Genomic DNA, 22,013 nt, shown 5'->3' on the forward strand with positions numbered 1-22,013 from the left:
TTAAGTAATGGCAAAGATGTTGGGCTCATAAATGTGTAAAACGGATTCTGTCAGTACCTCCCCAGCCATAAACCTTGTAAAGTTGTGCTTACAATGGCCCTCTAAAATGTGAATTTGAAGTTTATTTTTGAACATGAGATCGACCAAACACAAAATCCTTTTTTTCCACATTTTCACATAATTTCATGTTAAGCCAATAAGAAAAATAAATGAACATGTTCAAAAAATGGTTTTCGATCTGGAATTAAATAACACATTCGCATCCGTTAAAATTATATTTATTCTTTTCATCACTGTGACTTCCTCACCACACTGAGGTCACTATCAGCTACATTGGTTGTCTATTTACATTTCATTGCATGTATTTGCTTTGAGGGCCAATTGAAAAGCCGATGCCTGGAAACTATCATGTTGTCAAGCAGATACCACCCCCCCCCCCCCCATCAAAGCAACAAGGCTAGCTGCAGGTTGTTCTCATCTGGTTTAAGATGAAAGACAGGAAAAATTGAGCGATCTTTTTATATCAGTTGCAATTAACTATAAGCAGCCATTACCCTAGGAGGAAAATTGCATAATATTGAATATTTTCTCCAGCCAAGCGTAGAATGTTTTATAATGACAACTCATCAACATCATACCACTTGCATGGCAAATTACTTGCAAACGACTTAAATCATGTACTTAACAACGCTTCCCTGTCCCCGAGCAGCATGTTAGTTGTAAAGAGCTTAACGCTAAAACACAGAGGCCTACACTCGTGTCACTTGCTACATCCAAGCGCACTTTCACTTGGTAGAACAGAATGACCTCGTTCTGCCAAAAGCCTTCCGTCTTCCCCGCCGCATGCGCTCAGCGGTACACAGGCTTTCTCTCCCACACTGGGCTACGTGAAGTTCAGACTTTCAGCAAGCACACTCCCTCTGCGGTCCTGTTAAGTGATAAGCTCACACAGTTCATACATAAAAACTGCCTGGAAGTTTCATTCCACCTATAGAGGTCTGATGAGCAAGCAATTCGCTGCGGAGAGCAGCGCTGTCCCTCATAAATTAAAATGGAGTCTTTTCAGGACACCTACTGTAAGTGGTCTGACAGCTGGTAGCGCTGGAAAGTGTTTGACAAAGCATATTAGGATTGTCAGGAAAAGTTTAGCAAGAAGGAAAGATTCACCATTGCAACTCAAAAACTGCATTCGTCTGTACATCTCACAGTGGGATGGGAGCAAAAAATGAAAAACAAACGTTGTGTGACCGGAGAGTGTCTGAGAGCGGGTTCGGGCAGCGTCATATATTGAGACAAATCTCAGTGTCTGCTTCTCGCTGACTGGGCGATAACTGAGAGTGAAGTAATCAATACAAAGACACCATGAGATTACATAAATATCACATAGGAACAACCAGGAGTGCCCAACACGAAGATGGAGGTCAAAAATCATAAACCTGAATACTCTGTATACATTCATTGTTATTACGATATAATTTCCTTTCTCAAATGTAAACAACATTCAATGAATTATCTAAAAAAAAATGGACAGTTTAGAACAGTCTCTGCAATCCAGTTTGGAAAAATATACCCTGGTTTAATAACCAGTGCAGATACTTGACTTTTACACAGAGATCCTGTAGTTGCCGCAAAACGACATACTGCAGTCAGAAAATTTGATACGTGACGATACCCGAGCTGGCGCTGCCGTATAAAATACTTGTTGAACATTTACAATTGCTTCCAATACAAGAGAAAAAAAATAGTTGTGGGAGGACATTTTGCGTCCTTCCTTTTTTCTTTTTTTGCTATGTACCAGTTTATTGGATGAAAAGGCAAGCTTTGTTTCCCAAAAAATGGCCCATTTTGTGATCTAGCCATTCTATCATCCAGAGAGTTGGGTGTTTTTTTTTTTCAGTCACTCTCCAAGTGCACATTTTATGATGAACAGGACTCATTTCTTCACCCCTTTGCCTCGCTCTGTGGTCTATTTTTATCTCCTCAAAAGCTCCTCGGCATGCTTGCTAATCTTCATGCTTTTCCCCTTTCTTTTCTTTCTTCTCTCGACCGTTTGATGGTCTTTTTGTATCTCTTATTTGATCGTCTATGTCTTTTGATGGATTCCATTCTGCAGTCAGAACCCATGTCTTGCCTTAAAAACTCACTGTCATCTCAGGCAAGAAGCTTTCGTCGCAAAATGATGTACAGGCGGTGAATCAAAATGCTCCATGGTCTTTATTTTCAATTATAAATATCAAATATAATATGTGCGTGTTATCATGTTGGATATTACTGCATGTTCTTTCAGTAACTGGATGAAACAACAATTATTATATTTTGCTAGTTTACGTTTGCCAGAACTGCTGCTATAAAATATAACAATGAAACAACATTATAAATGGAGAAAAGCATTCTATTTTCTTTTTTACTCCTTTTCTCTCTGGCTTAATTGGATTTCTGTCTGAAAGTTTTTACTTCACTATAGACTATATCACTTCTTTCCAACATGCTAATGTGGACCTAGCTTTAAGAAAACTCGATACGACAGGTAGTCCAGACATTATCTGTCTCGATCTCTTTATACCAAAACTTCCCCTCTCATGTGATAGAAAGATGAATATTTAATGAGCACATATAGCCATCGGAGCAGAGAGAGCAGCAGAGCAGCTCAAGTAAATTTCAATATTCCTGGATGGCTTTTCTCTGCTCTGTTCCGATCATATCTTCATTATCTTCCCGTTCTTCATTTTATTTTTTATCTATGAGTAACCACAAATGCGCAACGACAAATAGGCAAACGATGTTCTGGCATTTACATAAAGACACAGAACACAAAAGACATTTCTTTTGTTTAGATGAACTCATTGTTCCCATTTTCTCTCAATGCCTGGCTTGAAGCAGGTGCAAATGGAGCAAGTTTGAAGGGCTGACAGAATAAGTCGGATGAATGTGAAAGGAGGGCGGTGAAAGTTCTCCTACAGTCTAACAAAGCTCACATGTGTTTGACTCGGGTTGCGTTATGAGCCTGTATCGGCATTGATGAGGGCGGGACCTCTGTCCTGTTGACAGATGGCCCCCGCAGTCACAGAACGCTCGTCAGCTCCCGGCTCAGTGTCAGGATGGCCGCTGCCATTTGAGCCCTTGCAACTGATACTCGGAACAATACAGGCTGGACAATTATGGAAATAATGATAATCATGGTGTTTTAGACTGGAATTCAAATCACGATTAATAAAACAATTATTCAGTGACTTCAGACCTTCAGCTCCTCACGCCCGTTCCTCCTTTGCACATCACACTCATTTCCCAAACTCTCGATTTTTTTTAAAGCAGTCCCAGCACAATCACGTGACGCTAAATGCTTGTTACGCAATCAATATGGAGCGGTCAGGATATTTGAACAATATTGGAACTTGCAAACTCACCACACAGGTTCTGCACATGAATCTGTTTTCTTCAATCATAACGTTTGAAAGAAGGGCAAAATGGAAGGCGCCATTTCATTTTGATAAATGGCGAGCCCAAATACACAATACTTGTTTCCAATATTTGTTTTGGTGTGTAAGCCCAGTGGATCGGGTCTGCTTTCTGTTACCCGGTGCTGTAAACCTCATTCTGTCGTCCCCATTTTTCTTCTGCCTCGCTGCTATGCTGTCACTCCATCATGTCTACCTTTCTGTCTGTTGCCCACTCTCCTCCTCTCCATCTTCCCGCCTGCCGTCTCCCTCGCAGTCACACTGTAGTTAAGAGAGAACATGAGAGATGAGCAAACACGCCGCCTGTCACCGGTCTCATTTTCAAGGCTGCACTTGTTCAGCTTTCTCCCCAATCTCCAACCTCTCCCCATCCACAATCTCCTCCATTCTGCTCCTTCCTGCTCCAGATTAAGCATCGGAAAGCATTGTTTCCTTTCTTCATTCATATCTAAGAATAATTGCCACTTTAGTGTCTTTTTTTTTTTGTCTGATGTGCTCCTGTGAAGATTAACAACTCTGCAGGCAGAGATGGAATCACAGCAATAGCCAAGGAAATAAAACCGTCACCTTTTGTGTAATGACAGCCGTCGTGACATTTCCAGGCTTGGATAAACTCATTTAAAACACAATGTCCTCAGAGCTCAGTGCGGGAAAATGTCATCTTAGTCCATTATTTGATGTCTTTGGCAACTTTTATGAGCTTTTCCTCAATCAGGTCTGGTCTCATTTATAATAAGACTAATAGATAACACGAGAAATATCGATTAAGATTGGTTTCTTTTTTTTTTTCATTTCGGACAAGATTTCGAGCTGTGTGCTAAGGGTAACCGACATTTTCATGCTCCAGTATGTTGGGCTTTCCCCCTTGAGTTTCCAAGCAATTGTGAGCTGAACAATGCTGACAAAGCCAAAGCGCTCTTGCTCTTCAGGCTCAGGAGCGGCTGGATCAATGCCGTGCCGTCGCCGTGGGCCCGAGCGGGTAAGGCTAGCGTCATCCTTCATCCGGCTGGATCTTCTCGTCTGCCTCTCTGTCAGCACGCTGCCAACAGCAAGGCTGAGATTTATGCACAGCAGACAGCTCAAGTCAAAGCATATGTTGTGGGGTTTGCAAGTTAGCGTATGACGCAATTAGCGCCGTTGACTCACGGCTAAGACCGGCTAAGCGTCACAAACGTCCGCAGTTTGCACACTTACAAACCGTTGCTGGCACCAGTCGGAGGCCCAGCTGTGAGTTGGCAGCCGAATAGAAGTGCAGTTCGTTTGCCGTTGTAACTGCAAATCTCGCTCTCTGTGTTCAAACATAGTCCCGCCTGCAGAATTGACTGATTCCCACGTTCAACAATCCCCTCAATGCCTCTTTGTACCTTAATATGGAAATAGAGTGCAAACACAGCAACGAAAGAGGACGAGTCACAACAAGGGCATGCAAGTGGCGGTATCAGTTGATCTGTTGATTGTTACTAATGATAAGAACACAATCACATTCATCTCGCCATTTCCTATTACACTTTTTTTTTTCTGCTGGAGTTGGAATACAGATAACCATGAACACCCACATTCGTAGTGGCACTTAATGAAGATTACTAAACCGAGACACCGCTACACTGTCAGTGATAGTTGATCACAACACAAAAACAGTTTAGCTTAGTCATAATGTGCAGACAATTGTTTCTCCATATCAAATCCTGTGAAACTGTTTTCTTAATTCGAGAGCAAACATTTTTTTCTCCATCTGGTCTAATTCAATAAATGTTGCCATTACCCCAAAGTCCCTTTGTTTGTCATGATAACATTCTGTATGTTGACCATCATTGTCAGAATGGATCCAGCATGTTTGTAAGGACTGTGCTAATTCTTGTCTATAATTTTAAACCACGAAAGCAAATTGTTGCACCACCAGTGACCCGAATGAATGTTGTGCTTCAAAGTGAGAAAAAAATCATCACGCTGGACTTTATTCATTCAGTCGAGCCATTCATTTATATCTTCATTGCTGGTGTGATAACATGTAATTGATCCTCACCTTTTAACTGAAAGGCCATGTTTCCTGATCAATTAATGACTTCTGGTCTTTTTTTTTTGTATATCAAGGTCATGAGTGATACATTATCAGTTAATGAGAAATGGGCAAACGTGTGCTTTGAAAGATGGAGGCAGGAGGTAAACACACATACAAAGCGTGCATAGACACACACACATGATAGGAGACACTCATTTAACCTTTCTAGAGGTTTTTTTCTCCTGGTCCATGGTGAGTTGTCCAGTAGTGATAAGAATAATGGTTTAGCTGCATGGCCCATTGGAGACCAGCCGCCCATTCCCGCTCATAGTTGAGCAAAAAGCTGCTCGCCTCTCTCCCTATTGTGTCTCCTTCATCGATAGCAGACAATGAGATTTCACCCTGCCCTCTTATGGGATCGCTGCATGCCGGCTTGAAGGATCACGAGAGATGGATGGCGCTGATAACTGTCAAAAGGTAACTCGAGGAAATGTACGAAATGGAAAAAGGCCAAGAGCTGGACATTGGTGTACTGTTCATCCAACAATTCCAATCAGTCTCATTGATTGGAATCATCAGAAAGACTTTAATCCTGTTCATCACAGATTTTCATCAATATTTCCGGCCACACTTGAGGCAGTACATTGTTGCACCATGAGCCACATAAAGCTTTTTACAAAGCGCTTGGAAATGTTGGATGCAAATGTAGTCAAGTGATTATTTTGGGGTGGTGACCTCAAAGCAAATATCCTTTAAAAAGAATTGAGATTTGTCGCTTAAGAGCGGATTCCGCTCTGGAAGGCCGAGGTTGTTTTCACACTGAAGTGTGACTAATCTCAGAGAGGACCGTGATTAATGAGATTATATGTGATCATTTCTGTTCATACAAGCTAGCGCCAACATCTCAGTTGAAACTCGGTGGAATGGATTTGTTCAAAATTGAACTCTGACTTTTTAGCATCCTTAACTGGCTATGTAGAAATGCTTCTGTTTCTCCTTGTGTGAACTACAGAGTGGAAAGGCAAAGATGAATGATGACTGAAAGCATTGGGGGGTGGTCATCTATCAGTCTGTGTACCTGAACCTTATAACGGCCTTGATCTCTTCTCAAGGATAAAGAGATTAGTTGTGTCCCTCATCTCGGTAGCCCCGAGACTAACTATAACTTTCCCCAGGGGGGTTTGAGGAGACACTGGATTAGCCAGGAATGGGGGGGGGTGGCACAACAAATGGGATCTATCTTCAGTCTAATCACTGGCTTTTGAAGTCATGATCTGTGTCGGAGAGGTAAACAAGATAAGATGGATGTTTTATATTGTGGTTAGACTGACAACATGTCATCATTGCCTCATTGCTCAAGCTGCTCTAATCGGTTAATGCAAACACATTCGTCAGTGAGTTACGTCAATACTTAAATATTATGTTTATCTCGTGATTGTTAAATTGTTTTTTTATAATGTGCTAATTTAGGTACAGCTCTCTTCAATTCATCCCTCATCCTTCAGCACCCAATTCCAGGCATAAACTATTTCTGCTCATTTCTCTGTGGATCTTTGTAATGCTAATTAGAGCAATTGTTGGGTATCAAGGCGGGATGTTGAACACGGTAGCGAAACAACCACCAGGGAAGATTTCAATCGCAGTTATGCTAATAACACGGAGGTGAAGAAGATGATGAGGAAGATGGTGTAGACGAAAGCAGATTTTACTACATAGTAAGGAAAGTGCCAGAGAGCGACCTTGTCTCTGAAGGCAACTTCTCATTTAGGATGACCTCCATAGTATGAAATACTTCTGCACTCATCAACACGTGACCCACAATGTGCAAGTCGCCCAAAACATCTCTCTCATTCTAATGGAAGGCACTCATGTCAGCTATTATAAAGTTAAAACGTTATCTAAAACGAAAAAGTTTTGCTTCTCACATTAAACCATTTTTTTAGTGTGGTGTGAGACCTCTGAAAAAAAAAAAGTACTTACATGAGAATAATGAGTTTTCATCACAGTAATTATATGCCTGAGTGAGAGGCACTGATATTACCCACAAGGCCCTTTTGTTCCTTGATACCAGCCCAAAGTTGGTTTGGCCCAAACGGTGTCCCACCACCTCGCCTTGAGCTGTGTAAAATCATTACATTGTACAAGGAGATAACAGGCATTGTGTAGACAGTCATTGCCTTTAGGCTGTTTCCCGACTTCACCTCTTTAAAAAAGATGTTGCTGCGATAAGCATGGCTCCTTCTCGCCATGTGCTAAATGGAATGCTAAGCCTGTAGGGCAGCGTTCGTCTAAAAGTGCCATCCAGTCAGAACAAACAAACAAAAAGAAGAAGAAAAAAAAAAAAAAGGTGTTTGGTGTAGCCGGTTGTATTTCAAAGAAATGTTTCTCATTACCATCCGACATGGGGCTAGTGGATCAATTGAGGACGTTTTCAGGCTTTGTCTGCCGCCTTGATGCACATTTCGGATTGATCGGAAGCCAGATTTCACGTCCCTAACGTGGGTAGCTGCTGATGTGACACCCAGCCAAAAAATGGGCACAAAAATGAGATTTCGAGCAGTGTGTGTGCTCATTAACGTTCACAAGGCATTGAGGCATTGGATATTTTGGTCGTGTATTATAACAATACAGTATTTATAGCCGAGTCAAATAATTGCAGTTATATTTTGTTTCAATAAAAACCTATAGAAATGGCACCCAACAATACGACCAATAAGAACAATTATTATTATTGTCATTATTATGTGTGATGTGAGGCGTCTCTCATGTGGAAAAATGATGGTTTACTGCACGAGACAAGGAGAGAAACCGTATCAGTCACCGAGGCCTGCAACTTCAATCTGCGAGCCGGCCGTTTAATTGCATCCGCTCTGCTTTTCTCCCACTCTGCCTCTTTATCTGCCCCTTTTTTCATTCCTCAAGCCTCCTCATCAATGCTCACAGGATAGGCGGCTAAAGCAGAGATAAACAGCAGGGCCAAATCCTCTAATAATCTACTCAAAGTGTCCGATGGAGTTCCATTCCCACCACGGCGACCTAGCTTAAATTTCTATCTAAGTATAGTCACAACGGAACTAAATACTGATGAAAAACACTTCTCGTATAATAGAAAAGAAAATCCAAATCCAAGCATGTTGCTCACGAGGCCCACGCCACATCATCGGGTTTCACGCGGTATGAAGATCTTGGTAGCCTGACAGGCTTGTAGGCACCTACGCCTTCACTCCGGATGGCAGGAGCATCTTCATTTACAAATGTTCTACCTGCAGAAGGAGAGAAGTGATAGATGGAAAACAAAGGAGCGGATGCTTCGTGAGTGCGTGGGCCGATGTTGGCCACAAAAAACACGACGTGTGAGCTGTCAATGTCATAAAGGTGTTGGTAATTGTACCGCGGCTAATAAGCAGTTGAAAACAAGCAGGAAGATGGAGACAAAGTGCAAAAGCATGACTTGATGTAGTTATAGTTGATGTTTGGTCGGCGTAGCAGCTCCTCAGTTTAAGCCCCCTCCCACATTTTTTTTTGCTCAATGCCACCATTTTTTTTCTGCTGATTGTGTGCAGACCCTCAGCAGCCTGTCAGCTATTGTCGTAGATGGTAGGACACTAAGAAGAACACAAACATGTTTACAAAAATGACTCATAATGATATGCAACATCCTAATGCACAGATACTATTTTATAGTGGGGGAAAAAAAATGTTACAGTGCTGCTTATGTTTTGTAAAACAAATACACGCCAGTGATTTCAAACTTGGAGCCTTTGACAGTGTTAGTGAAGAATTAAAACTAAAAAAATAAAAGCTCTGCATTGGCTCCAACTTCAACTCTGAACTAACTCCTACACGAACAGCTAAGCACCCACGCAGGAACAGGGACACACGTATAAGTGGCACATGTCACGGATCCAGCTGCACCACGAGAGACCCATCGGAGTGACAACAATTAGCCCGCTCAGTTCAAGCAAATTGAAGCCATTTACATAATGCATGCCTGCCATCACAATTTATCTGTGGCCAATTTGAAGCAGGTCTTTGTTATCTCTCCACAACCTGTTGTTAAATCACCTTTGGCTTTTGTGCGCGGCATAAAGCCAAGTGATAATCTTGCACAAGGCTTTTCGCTCCCATGCGGCCATTGTTCAATAGGCTGTCTTGCTTTAATACAAATATGCCAACAAAGGCAGATGCACACATTGTCGATGCTGTGTTTACCTCCGTTTCAATTACTGAGCTGGTGAACACAAGCGGCGCCATTCGCTGAATGCTGAGCCGAAACGGCGGAGAAGATTCTGCTTCATTAGCTTGTTGTTTGGAAGCTACTTTTGACAGGATGCTGCGCTATAAATTAAATAGATGGCTTGATAAAAAAAAAAACTGTCTGTGTATAATTCTTCAGACTGGATTTTTTGAAAATCACTCTGCCATGTCTCATAACAGTAGCTCAATTGCCAGGGTGATTTATGAAATCAATTTGTTTTTTTATCAGCGGCCAGAGTTTGAGATATGATCATAGTGTTCGCGTTTCAACTTGCTGTTTGTGCGTGTCGTAACGAGGCAGACGTGCCGAAAAAGAGACATTGTCTATGCTCGGCACGAGTGGCGTTGTGCCATGCAGCGAATGGCGGGATGATGATGCATTGAGCATTGATAAAAATTGGCACTTGGATGAAACTCTTGTGTTTTCCTGACGCCGTCAGTTTGTTCTGTATTAATATCAGCTGTCACGTGGATATCAGCACCGAAGTACCCATCGTCTCTTCTGTGTGTTTGCAATATTTACCAAACATTTACTCATGCGGACAGAACGGCGAGTGATGTAATCAATCGGGGGCTGCAGCTCCATCCCTTCGTCTTCGAGAAGATTTCTTGATTTTTACCCAGACATTCTGGACATTTCTTTGCTTGAAGTGTTTGGGGAAGGCTTCGTTCTTTTCCAGCTTGACTGCACCCCGGTCCATAAAGACATGCTTGGATGAACTCGGTGTGAATGAACATGCAACAGAGGTGGAAGGCCCCAGGGAAGAAAATGTAATGATTAAACCAGACCGCTTTGGCATTCTTAATCGAACACTGGGAATCCCTAACAACGTCCACGTGCGGCGGAACGTCGATATAAAATAAAAACACCATCCTCCCCATGTGCCGCCAACAAACATGACACCATTGCTGTACGTGCTTGGCAGCCGAGCCTCGGTTCCGTTCAGCCCAGTCAGCCTAATATCCTTTGGAGCTACTCCTCATGCTTTCCCAGGAGAAGCTGAGAGAAATTCTGTTTTGACATTGCTATCTGTCTAGTTTGGGAAAGAAGAATGATACAAAAGAGAATTAGGCTCCCCTGTGTATCTGCTTCAGAAAAAGATAAGCAGTTCATTTTGCCAGAGATGTCAAAGTGAGGAATCACAAGTGACAGCAAAAGGGATGAGATATTTCAAGATACGTTTTGATGGCTGCAGGTTAATCTTCAAATGTGTCAAGGATTTGCCAAACCCTCATGAAGTAAATCTCACTTTGATGTTCTCTCATTCCGTAACCTCTTTCCCTCTGTGTGTGTGTGTTTTTTTTTTGTCCTGCAGTGAAGTTTGAAGACTGCCAACACAGCAGAGAGGTGGGCTTTGTTAGCAGCGACCCCAACTTCAGCGTGAGGCCCGACGGGGCCGTGTATGTCGAGCAGGCGTTTGCCAACCTCTCGGAACCCGTGCAATTCATGGTGACTGCTCGAGAGCTGTTTGACCCGCACATCTGGGAGACCACTGTTAAGCTAGCTCCCGCTGGACACCCGCACCCGTTACCCCTGACCAAGGTACCTTGAGACTTGTTCGCTTGCTTTACAGACAAGAAACTACATTTGCCATCATTTAAAGAACACATTAATTCACCGGTGTCAAACTCGAGGCCCGGGGGCCAGATAAGGCCCGCCACGTCATTTTATGTGACCCGCAAAGACAAATTGTGCAACAAATTCGTGTGTCATTACTAGAATTGCAGATTCTCCTCACTTTTAATATCTTTTTTTTTTTTTTTTTGACCAGTTTTTCCTCGTCTGATTTGAAAACGAGTTATTTGTCAGTTTTATTTGGGTTGACAGTCATAATGGCCCTCGGAAAGAAGCTATGACTACAATGCGGCCCGCGAAAATAATGAATTTGACTCCCCTGCATTAATTGATGAGTGAGTTTTGACTAGCAAAGATGTTGGATGTGGACGTAGTGTTTGCTTTCCAAGGCTGACAAACTTTTAATGTTTTTATTGGAAACAACATTGTGCTTGCAGGTAAAATAAACTACAGGATTCCCTCAGTTTTTATTTGCTCTAAAAATCTGATTTTTTTTTTTTTAGACATTGCTATTTTTGCTACTACATGGAAACATCACAGGATAGCAGCTCAAAGAACGGCTAAAAGCTGACAGGCTAGCGAGTTCATTTTGTTAAGTGCAGCGAGACATGATGCCGATTACATGCTAGATTTATCTCCCGTCGGAGCCTTCTTGTGTTGCTATCTTGAGAGCGCATTCATTTTCTTTTAATAACACTTGCTCACCTGTTTTATTCAAAGAAAATAGCTCACCTGCAATGTTCATTTTCTCGTGCTTAATGCAGCATTTTTTGCCCTTTGGGCCTTTCTGCTGTGTTTATACACCAACGCTATCACACGGCACACAGGTATGGCCTCTCATTGAGTGCTCTCCAACCCGCACTGATTTCATGGCACGCTGGCTCGCTTTCTCCACTAGCTTAGGGCCTATTAGTTATGCACCAGTGCATATGAAATCCACTGGTTCCCGGAACAGGTTTTAGTGCTTATTTGATTTGCATTTTTACCACACTCGGTTCAAGATAGCCTCACCTGTTCAAGTTAGATTACAAATGGAGCTGGCAGGTGGGAGATGCATTGGAACCTTTGGTTCATAGGTCACAAAAAAAAAAAAAAAAAACAGTCTGCAATGCTAAATAGTTGCGCTTCTCATCCATGTATTTTAATGTATGACATTGAGGCCAGCAAGCTCAATTCTGTTTCATTTTAAAAATACAACTACACAATTTAACATTCCTTTTATTCACTAGTTACTTTTATACGCACATTTGAAGATGTTCTCACTGAATACTGTGATCTCTTCATCTTCACCAAGAGGACCTACAATGCTAAAGACTAAAATGCATGAATATGAAAAGAACTAGGTGAAATCTTGCATGTTCGCAGAGTGAGCAATGAGCTCATTGTCCTCCTTGTTTGTCAGAGTGAAAACTTCCAGATGTCAGCTCCACAGCTTGGGGGGGCTTCAGGCCTGTAGAATGTCCCGCACAATGCGCACATACCCGGGAGCAGAGAGCTGCCAGCTGGCCCCGTTCGCCTCTGGCTTTTTCAAACCCCCTTCGTACACAAGGGTCACACTAACCGGCTCTGTGGCGTGTGCGCGTAAGCACGCACACACTCAAATGCGTATGCATAGCAATATGTTGTGTACAAGTGGACATAAACACTTGCCGACGTAATTATGCATGCATGCACTTGACTGGAGACTCAGTCGCTGTCCGTTTTGAAACAACATGCAAGCATTCTGTCCAAGCAAGCCCGGAGGTCCACCGCACTTGATGAAATCTCACTGGGGGAGTCAACAGTCTGAGACCTGCCTCGCATCCACATGCAGAGGGAAAGTCATGAATGAACTGGAGCTAATCACATTTTTCAGTTCATTTTCACTGACCACATCCGAGCTGGATTACTTCCAGATTTAGTGCTGCTGCTTTGCTATTACAGGACCTGGATGACTTGCTGTGATTTATGGAGCCATGACTTGCCAGAACATTCTGAGGGAGGATGGCCATCAATTTTTACCTTTATTCTTTTTGAGATGAGAATCAGCAAAATGAATGGAACATTTATAAAATTGTGGATTATTTTCTGTACGTTCCATTCTCGTTTAATGTCGACCAATGGGTTTTGAGTATGTTTGTGTTGGAAGAATAGTCCCTAGTTGATTCAAAACAGAGGATGGCAAAGTCAATCCGGATCATTTTTCTGTGGATAGGAAACGCCAAATAGAGCACCTGAGCAAAACATGAACATTGACTGGAAGTGTTAGCATGTGTGTGTGCGACGTGTGCTGTGTTGGCTGCGTCCTTTTGGGATTATCTGAAGGATTTCTCCTGTGCGTCAGGTTACAACCTCGCTGCCAGATTAGGTGTGCATGCGCGTGTGTTCTGAAAGACCTTCAATAGGATTAGGTGGATTACAGCAATGCAACCCTTTTACAAGGAGAAACACCAAAGATGACAATTAAAAAAAACATGTTCCCATCTTTCTAAACCTCATTTCAACAGATGAGAACACAATCTTTTGCAAAATAGAGAGGGGCGGGGATGGGAAGTGTCTCTGCTCAATAGGTTTTACTCATTTTACCATAGATGCATATTATCTCAAAATAACTCTATGCTCTTTTGCTAGTAGTTTTGGTATGGTCAGCGTTAACTAGCTATGGCGACATTGCCGATACATTTTTTACTGGGTTGAAACAAGCCAGCCAGCTCGAAGCATTGTTCATTTTTTTTCTAAAGTCCGCCTTGTAAATGAACTTTCAATCACATCTGACAGTCGTCCTCCAAGCTTCACATAATGAATCCCATTCGAGTAGATCTGAATCAATCAGAGGATGGGGAAAATGCTGACAGACACCAGAGTTCAATACCCATTTTATCTGATGATACTCTGACAGGAAAATGTCATATTGTTTACTGGGTTTCGCACTGACAAAGACATGGGCGGATAATGTTGTCTGTCTGAGAAATCTTTAGGTGCAAAGGAATACAGAAAAAGCACAAAGAGCCTGCTTTGAGGCCATTGCCAGGAGCCTCATAAAAATATGGCAGACTCGTTTTTAAAAATGCCTTGTTCCCCTTGTAAATAAGTACCGTCGGTTGCTTGATACTTACTATTTTACATTTTTTCTCGTCTGAGTAAACAATTGAAAATCATTCCCGAGATTTTCTTGAAAAACAAAATCACACCCATTGAAATAAAAACAAAAAAGTCTCCTGTCTTATGGTTATGTTTGTTTTTTTCTCTCCAGGTTAGTATTGAAGAAATGCTATCAAGAGCCTTGGATTCCCAACCCAAAGTCATCAAATTTACCCGAAAACATCAGAGAAGCTCCTACGGGAATGGACTCAGGCGACAGAAGAGAGATTGGGTCATTCCGCCCATTAACGTACCTGAGAATTCCCGAGGACCCTTTCCTCATATGCTTGTCAGGGTGAGTGTTATAGCATCTTACAGCCGAGGTTCAAATTCAATTAGAAATAACTTCCAGGACATAAATCTAAACCAATATTACACCAGATCGAATGTAATTCCGTGCGATGTCAAGTCGATGAATTCGTTGCGCTCAGATTTTTTGGGCCAGAAAATATTGAATGCTATTCCCGTTTCCAGATAATGAGACAAGAACAGACGACGTACAAAAAGGTAAGACATGCTTAGTCTCCGAGGAATAGATCAATGTTCTACTCAAAAGCTTGATCCCACTGCACCTTAAGTCAAGGGAGTTGTTTTTACATTTCAGAGCATTGACAGAAATTCTTTTAGTTATCAGAACACCCAGGAAGCCCAAATTTTACTCGATTCTTTTTTTCAAGGGTTTTTATTTTACCTTAGGCGCAATTTTGGTGAGAGATGACTTTTGTTTGTAACCTGGTTGTGATTGTCGCCAGCCGTTGACAATGTTCGAATAAGAAAAGTTTCCACGGAAGGCATAGTGCTGCCGCTCTAAACTCGCCTTACTGGCCGCCTCTTATCTGTCACCCACACAGACATGCGGCTTTTCTGCCGGCATTTCGAACACATACACACACACGTATATATCCACACAAAGTCCCTTACGCCCATTTGTACAGCAAGGCTTACATCGGCGCATTACAGAAATCGCCTTTCCCAAGTGTGTTGGCACGAGGGCAGATTTTCCACTAAAGCTCAACAACACTCACTCAAACAAAACACACACAACAAGATGGAGTGGAACCAGAATGTGCTGCCCTCACAGGGAAAAGGGAACTCCTTAATTCCCTTTTTCATCTTGAGGACTAAAATGTTGATGTTGAATTAATCCCCACTTGCCTCCTTTTTGGGATTCCAGTTTTACTCCCGATTGGAGGAGCAACTGGACGAATATGGAATAAAAATTTAGCTCGATAGAATTGGATTTTTCTGTCAGGTGAGAGTTTTTTTTAGCCTAAAGATCTTTTTTGAGGGGTCAGGAGGGTTTCACAATATTTTTAATAGCAAAGCTGAGTGCATGTAAGTGTCGCGATGATTGACTGTGATCTAACCAGGGTGTAGCTACTCTTCTCTTGATGTCATCTGGGAGAGACTCAAACTCAGAATCGTGCACAGGATAATTGGTATAGATGATCTATGGCGAGACAGCGAGATGGATGATTTTAATGGAGAGAGGCAACATGGGAGAAACATTACACTTTGAATTGAATCCCCAGTGCTGTAGCTCCCAGTAACAAATTAAATCTCTGTGTAAGCTCAATCTTCAACTCTCTCTGCAACTCAACATCCACAGGAAAGCACAGCGGGCATTTCATGGGCTCTGTCTCTGATATTGCTCAGAGCATCTTTGAACATTTTTATTCGTGTATGCCACATTGCTTGCGTTAGGGAAACAATGTCTTCATTAAAACATCCATTTTGCCCATTTTTAATGGATTTATTATCTACATGTCAGGCCATTTGAGGTGTTATGAATCATTTTTGTAAAATTTCTTAAATTGTCTCTTGCTTCAAGAATTTAGCCTCAAATGTTTTTGGTTTTTTTTTGTCATATATTGAAACATATAAATCATGGCATCCATCCCTGAGTCAAAAGTGCAGTGTCGTTCTCCATTTGTAACTGACATTCAGTGTCACTTCAGTTTTCATGTTCAGGATGAGAGTTTGTTGACATCTTCTTTCAAGGTTGGAATCAGGACGAGGCCCAATTTCCATTTCCTCCCGACTCGGTCGTCCTAGAATCTGTGCCATTCATGCTGACTCATCCAGACTAACAAGGTTTCCAGGAATAGTTGCTCTGATTTTGCTCCTCTTTTTCATGATGAGGACACGCTGCCTCATCCATTTTCTCCACAATGAATTTAAATAATTCACCTGTTACTTAGATGTAAAATAGTGCAAGAAATAGGGGCATTTGTTCCTTGAATATACGCTCAGATAAATGTATAATGGGAGGCAGTAGATTCACAGAATTGCTGTGTTTGGAAAAGGTACAAAGTAATGGTTGCTATGGTAATGGGGACTTGAGCGAAAACAGTTTTTTTGTTCTTGTCGGTCTAAATGAAGCTGTCAGTTGAGAGGACCTGCGAGGCTTCTCTTTGTCTTCAAATACAGACTCAGTTCTTACATAAACAATTGCAAATTACAAGTTTTGTGGAAAAGAAACAGCACATCATATTAAACCGCAAATTAACACATTTCCATTGCTTTTGTATGCAATAATGAGCAATTATCCGTAGAATCATCGACTGACGCCTTTCAAAATAAAGGTCTTTTAAGACATGGTAGGATGTGAAACTCAAATACACACAAATGCTGAGTCTGAGGAAGCTCAGCCGTATTGGCTCCTTTAATTTGTTTTCTTTGTCTCACAGAATTGCCCGAATACTCCTGAATGATCAATTAGCATCGACAAACACAATATGGGATTTGTTAGTAAAAGGACCTCTGCAAATATTTCAATAAGAATCTGCTATTCTGGGTCAACTGTTAATTGACCAGATCAATTTTGTCTCGCCCTGTGGTACTCAATAGGCGGTCCACGGGCCGCATCTGGCACGCTGGTTGCCTATTTGTGGCCCGCATCCTGTTCCCCCTCAAGAGATATGGAGTGCATGTTTGCATTGGCCTGTCTATATTATGTCTACAATTTTCATAAAACAATCCAGTCATTCAATAATGAATTTCAAAAACATGCGCTAGCTATGATCAATAAGCTTTTAGGTCTGTACAATTGAAATACGCAATGTGTTTTCTGAATTGAAGCAAGAACAAAGATGTCAAAATAGACCATTTGTATGCTCTTTGGTGGATGTCTCCGCAAGGGATTGTGTGTGTCATTCACACTATTCCGTCTTGAACAATTAGAAGGTGACAGTCCCATTAGAGCCGGCCGGCCCGGTAGTACAAAGGCCGTGTGCTGCTGTGGCCAAGCGCGAAGCTCAGCCTCTCACTAAATAACTGTCAACCACTCTGACCCCACTGGCAGCTCTCTCTGAACCTCTGCGGCTCCCCTCTGGACTCTCATTGGCAGTTCCAGTCACTCCCCGATCCACACATGGCCCTCCTTTCAAGCCGAGCCTTCAACTGATAGGTTGGACCCCAGCGCACCTTGGGCTTGCCAGAAGTGCTTTCAACTGGGCTTCAGGTTGCTTCTGATTGGCCGACCTCTCGAGGCCTGCTGCCTCCTAATGGAAGCACACGGCAGAACGAAAGACTCGAAAACGTAGTTGTTTACTTTTGTTCCTGTTTTGTGTTTCCATGCCTTGAATAGTACAATACAACCTGAGACTTTACAGCCAGTGTTGTAAGTAAGACAAGACTGTGGGCCTCTGCATCCTTCATTTCCATCTCATTAGACATGAAATGTCTCTGCCGCTCTTTATAAAGGAACTCGATAGATATATATTCTTCATTCGTTACCCACGCTGTGATTCGGGGGAATTAATGCCATTGTTAATGCAGAGAGACCACTGGTACATTTCAACAGGATTCCGTCTTCCTGCGGAGCTCCTCTAAATTGCCTGGCTAATGCCATAATTGGGTTTGTTCGTCACTTCTTAACTCCCATTAATATTTGTTCTCCCTGTAATTGCTTTTTTTTTTTTTTTTGAAGCCCGGTCCTACATTTCATTCCGCCGTCTGGTTAACGGTCTGAGGTGGAGGCAGTGACGCGCATGCATGAGCACAAGGGCATGCTTGAGAAAGCATCTCATCTATTTTTTAAAGCTACAAAATGTAATAATCGGGAAACTGTTCTGTCCGCTGGGTAACTCATCAAAAATCAGACAATGGACCCGATTAAATTCTCATTGAAGGAGTGTGAAAAGAGCAAATGGCTTTAAGTTAAAATTTAAGAGACTGTTAGCTATTAATTGACTGAAATATTTGACCAAAACAATATCTGAATTTCACTTTGTGACAATTTCATTTTGCCTTGGATATCGTCCCGATCCTAAATTGTGTTTGTTCAACATCTGGACTGAAAAATAATTTTTGAAACTACACTGAGTGACTAATCAGAGCAAGTAGTGATTTCAACCAATGATATAGTAAAGTGGCAACCCAAACATGGAACAGCAAAACATATCTCAACAAACGAGTCAAAAACACATTATATCCCAAAGCCGCTTGGAGCTTTAATCGTTTTCTCTTTTGTTCCCGATCCCTACCGTCGTGCTCTTTGAGTATCTGGAAACACTGCGCAATGTTGGCTGTCAACAAATCATTTGAGAGGTATTAAAGCAGAGCCCTTTGCCACTTTTGTCTTACAAACCTCCTGTGTGACTATTTATAAAGCAAGCCGCAGCATTCTCCTTTAATAACGCAGCTAAAAACCTCCCCCGACTCTTTATAGACAGTGGAATGTACGTACGGTCATCACCGTATTTGGCAGCAAATTACTGTATTTTCGGGACTATAAGGCGCACCTAAAAACCTAAAATTTTCTGAAAAGCCGACAGTGCGCCTTATAGTCCAGTGCGCCTTATATATGGACCAAATTCCTAAATTTAAACTGGCCCGAAGCATTCTGTCATGAAATCTATCATAAGTGGCCCGCTGAAGACTATGAATCATGAATCAAAAAGACTATAGATCATAATTTTGTGATTATAAAATAATTTGTTGCGTCTGAAGTTGAAATAAAAAAGATAAAATGGAGAATGATTTGATTTGGATTAAAAATATGACATGATGCATTAAGGGTGCGCCTTATAGTCCAGTGCGCCTTATATAAGGACAAAGTTTTAAAATGGCCCATTCATTGAAGGTGCGCCTTATAGTCCGGTGCGCCTTATAGTCCGGAAAATACAGTAAGTCTTAAGGCCGTCTCTATCTTTTGTCGACCGACCTTTTTATTTCATCAACCGCTTGACCGTTTTCGCTTACGGAATATTGTTGTGTGTGAGCGGTCGGCCTATCAGACTGGAATGCATCTTACCGATCAAAAGTGGAGCGCATCATCTCGGATGAGCAGCACAGCAGCAGCGGGCAATGAAGCAATTCAAAGCATACATTTCGGAGGCAGGGCGTTTAGTGTCGCCATCCGCATTGCGCTCATCGTGGAATACGCAGATGTAACAGCAGGGAGCCATGAGACGCGATCAAACAGGAATTGTCAACAATGTGCTTTTTCAGACGAGCACTTGCTTTTGATAATGCCACTTAACACAGCAGTTCACGGTGATCCTAACCTGAACAGATGTATTTATTTATTTATTTGTTTGTTTGTTTGTTTGTTTGTTTGTTTGTTTGTTTTTGTGTGTGTTTGTTTGTTTATGTTTGTTTGTTTTATTATTTTTATTTATTTGTTTATGCATTTTTTTTTATTTTTGTTTGTTTTTTCAGATCTAAATCAGAATCTTTAATGTGCTCGCGCAACTCTTTTCTTTTACACTCGCTGGACTAGTTGGATCCAGATACTAACGAGTACGGAGTCAGTCTTGCAATTTCAACCTAAATGGTTCAGCAGTTATTAGAGACTATGCCCAATTTAAATGCAAAACAAACAACTGAATCGTCACAAAGGTTGCTGCTGTTAAGTATTGCTTCGGTCGCTGGAGCTGTGTTTTGCGTTCTCTCTCCATTGTGGCCTTTGCTTCTGAAACCTGCAGGGGGGTGTTTCATGCACCATGATGGGAAACTGAACGACTGTGCCTGCAAAAAGCTTTGAAATGAAGGACTGCAACACATGCCTGAGCCATTAAGTGGACATAAGACATAAAATGGCCACCAAAGTGTATAAACCCACAGTTTCACATTATTATGTTCCATTAGCCCATTACGGTTAGTAGACCACCATACTGTGTGTACTACATCGAGGTCCCTGCCTGACATTGTCCTTCAATAACCTTATGGTGGGAATATTTTTAGCCCCTGGAAGCTTTATACGATCAACGAAACAACAGCCAGATGTGTGTTAAACATATGAAAAGCAAAGTTAGTTTGCTGAAATGTACTTGTGTTTTTCTGCTGGGGTCATCGCACAGGGTCGGATCAATCAAAGTAGATTTGGACAGACGGAACATTCGCGTTACACTAATTAGGCAGCGAGTCACTCCGCTCAATGAATATCCCTTTTTGCACGTCCCGTGTCACCCCCAGGAGCTTCACACAACAATGATTTTTCATCTAATCTTCTCTAACTCCACCCAGTTCTCAGTTCCAGTGCCTCTCTCCCTCCCTCCACCCTTTGCCATTTTTCTTCTCACGCTGATAGCTTTGTCCCAGAGGATCCCAGTAGTTGTCAGTAATCAAGGAAATCACTCTCAAAGAGCTACAAATAGGTCACTTATCTGATGTCTGGTCTGATCTGAGGGAGACAGACATCAAGTTAAGTCCCTTACATCTGCCTTTCTCTGCTATTTTTAGCCTGATTAGTAGCCAGTCACTCCGCTGGGAACTACTCCAATAAGAAAGAGAACTCCAGATAGACGATGGCGATAGAGTGAAAGAAAGACAGCGCTCGGGGAGGATGGAAGAAACGAATTTGAGCTTTTGTCATTAGTATTCCTTTCAAATGGTTCAATTGCGGAGTTGTCACTCATGGGATTCCCAGGACTCGGAGAAGTCAGGCTTCTTCATTTATGCCGTTTATTCGCATATCGTCTGCTTATTAAGATACACCAGCGAATGTGACATGCGATCTCCGGTGGCGGCAGTGTGGAATGTTAAGCGGGCTTGGCAGCAGAGGTCACGTTAGGAATATTGCAGCAACATGTCAACTACGTGGGGACCGCTTTACGATTCCGGCAACATATGATGACAAGGAATTGAGAGGATGGGGTAGTGGGCTGGTGGGGGGTGGGGGGGGGTTGAATTATTGAACTGTGCTTGTTCCACACTTTGTGAACACATTGCGACTTGCAGCTGCCAAACATTTCACACTAAGCTGCCTCGTGGACCAGTCGTTGGCATTAACATGTTTTTCGAGAAGAAAATGTTCACTTGGAATTCAAAGTGAATAAAATTGTTTTCATTAATGAATCTGACTTTGGCAGATAAACAATGGGCAGTGGGAAATGCAAATGGAATCAGTAGAACAGAACCATCCGGAGATTGCTGCGTCTGCTCGGCGACATGACTGATAGACATCCGTTGCCGTGCCGACGGAGGGAAAACTGTAACCTGTGAAAAAGGTTTACAGCAAAGGTGTGCATGCTCTGTGGCTGGGGGAAGACAAGTGTGGAAATTAAAAGAGAGGGTATCATGTTCAAACAGAGAGATGTTTTATGCAGAAGCCGCCGTCAAAGCTGAACGGATGAAGTTATTTCATTTTCATGCATGATCT

At 42.1% G+C, this 22,013-nt stretch overlaps 1 protein-coding gene across 4 annotated transcripts in view; it reads left to right on the forward strand.

Annotated features, from left to right (window-relative positions):
* The window catches only part of cdh4 (cadherin 4, type 1, R-cadherin (retinal)), a 96,844-nt gene that overhangs the window by 50,191 nt on the left and 24,640 nt on the right, over positions 1–22,013 (forward strand). For 2 of the 4 annotated variants that reach the window (XM_061292154.1, XM_061292155.1), the window contains exons 3-5: positions 11,028–11,254; positions 14,520–14,702; positions 14,882–14,914. In XM_061292154.1, the coding sequence (XP_061148138.1) occupies positions 11,028–11,254; positions 14,520–14,702; positions 14,882–14,914 (443 nt within the window). The remainder of the gene's footprint in view (positions 1–11,027; positions 11,255–14,519; positions 14,703–14,881; positions 14,915–22,013) is intronic. The other 2 variants (XM_061292156.1, XM_061292158.1) reach the window with 1 other exon arrangement.

The sequence above is a fragment of the Syngnathus typhle genome, linkage group LG11 (genome assembly GCF_033458585.1).
Source record: "Syngnathus typhle isolate RoL2023-S1 ecotype Sweden linkage group LG11, RoL_Styp_1.0, whole genome shotgun sequence".
In the NCBI taxonomy this organism is placed as follows: Eukaryota; Metazoa; Chordata; class Actinopteri; order Syngnathiformes; family Syngnathidae; genus Syngnathus; species Syngnathus typhle.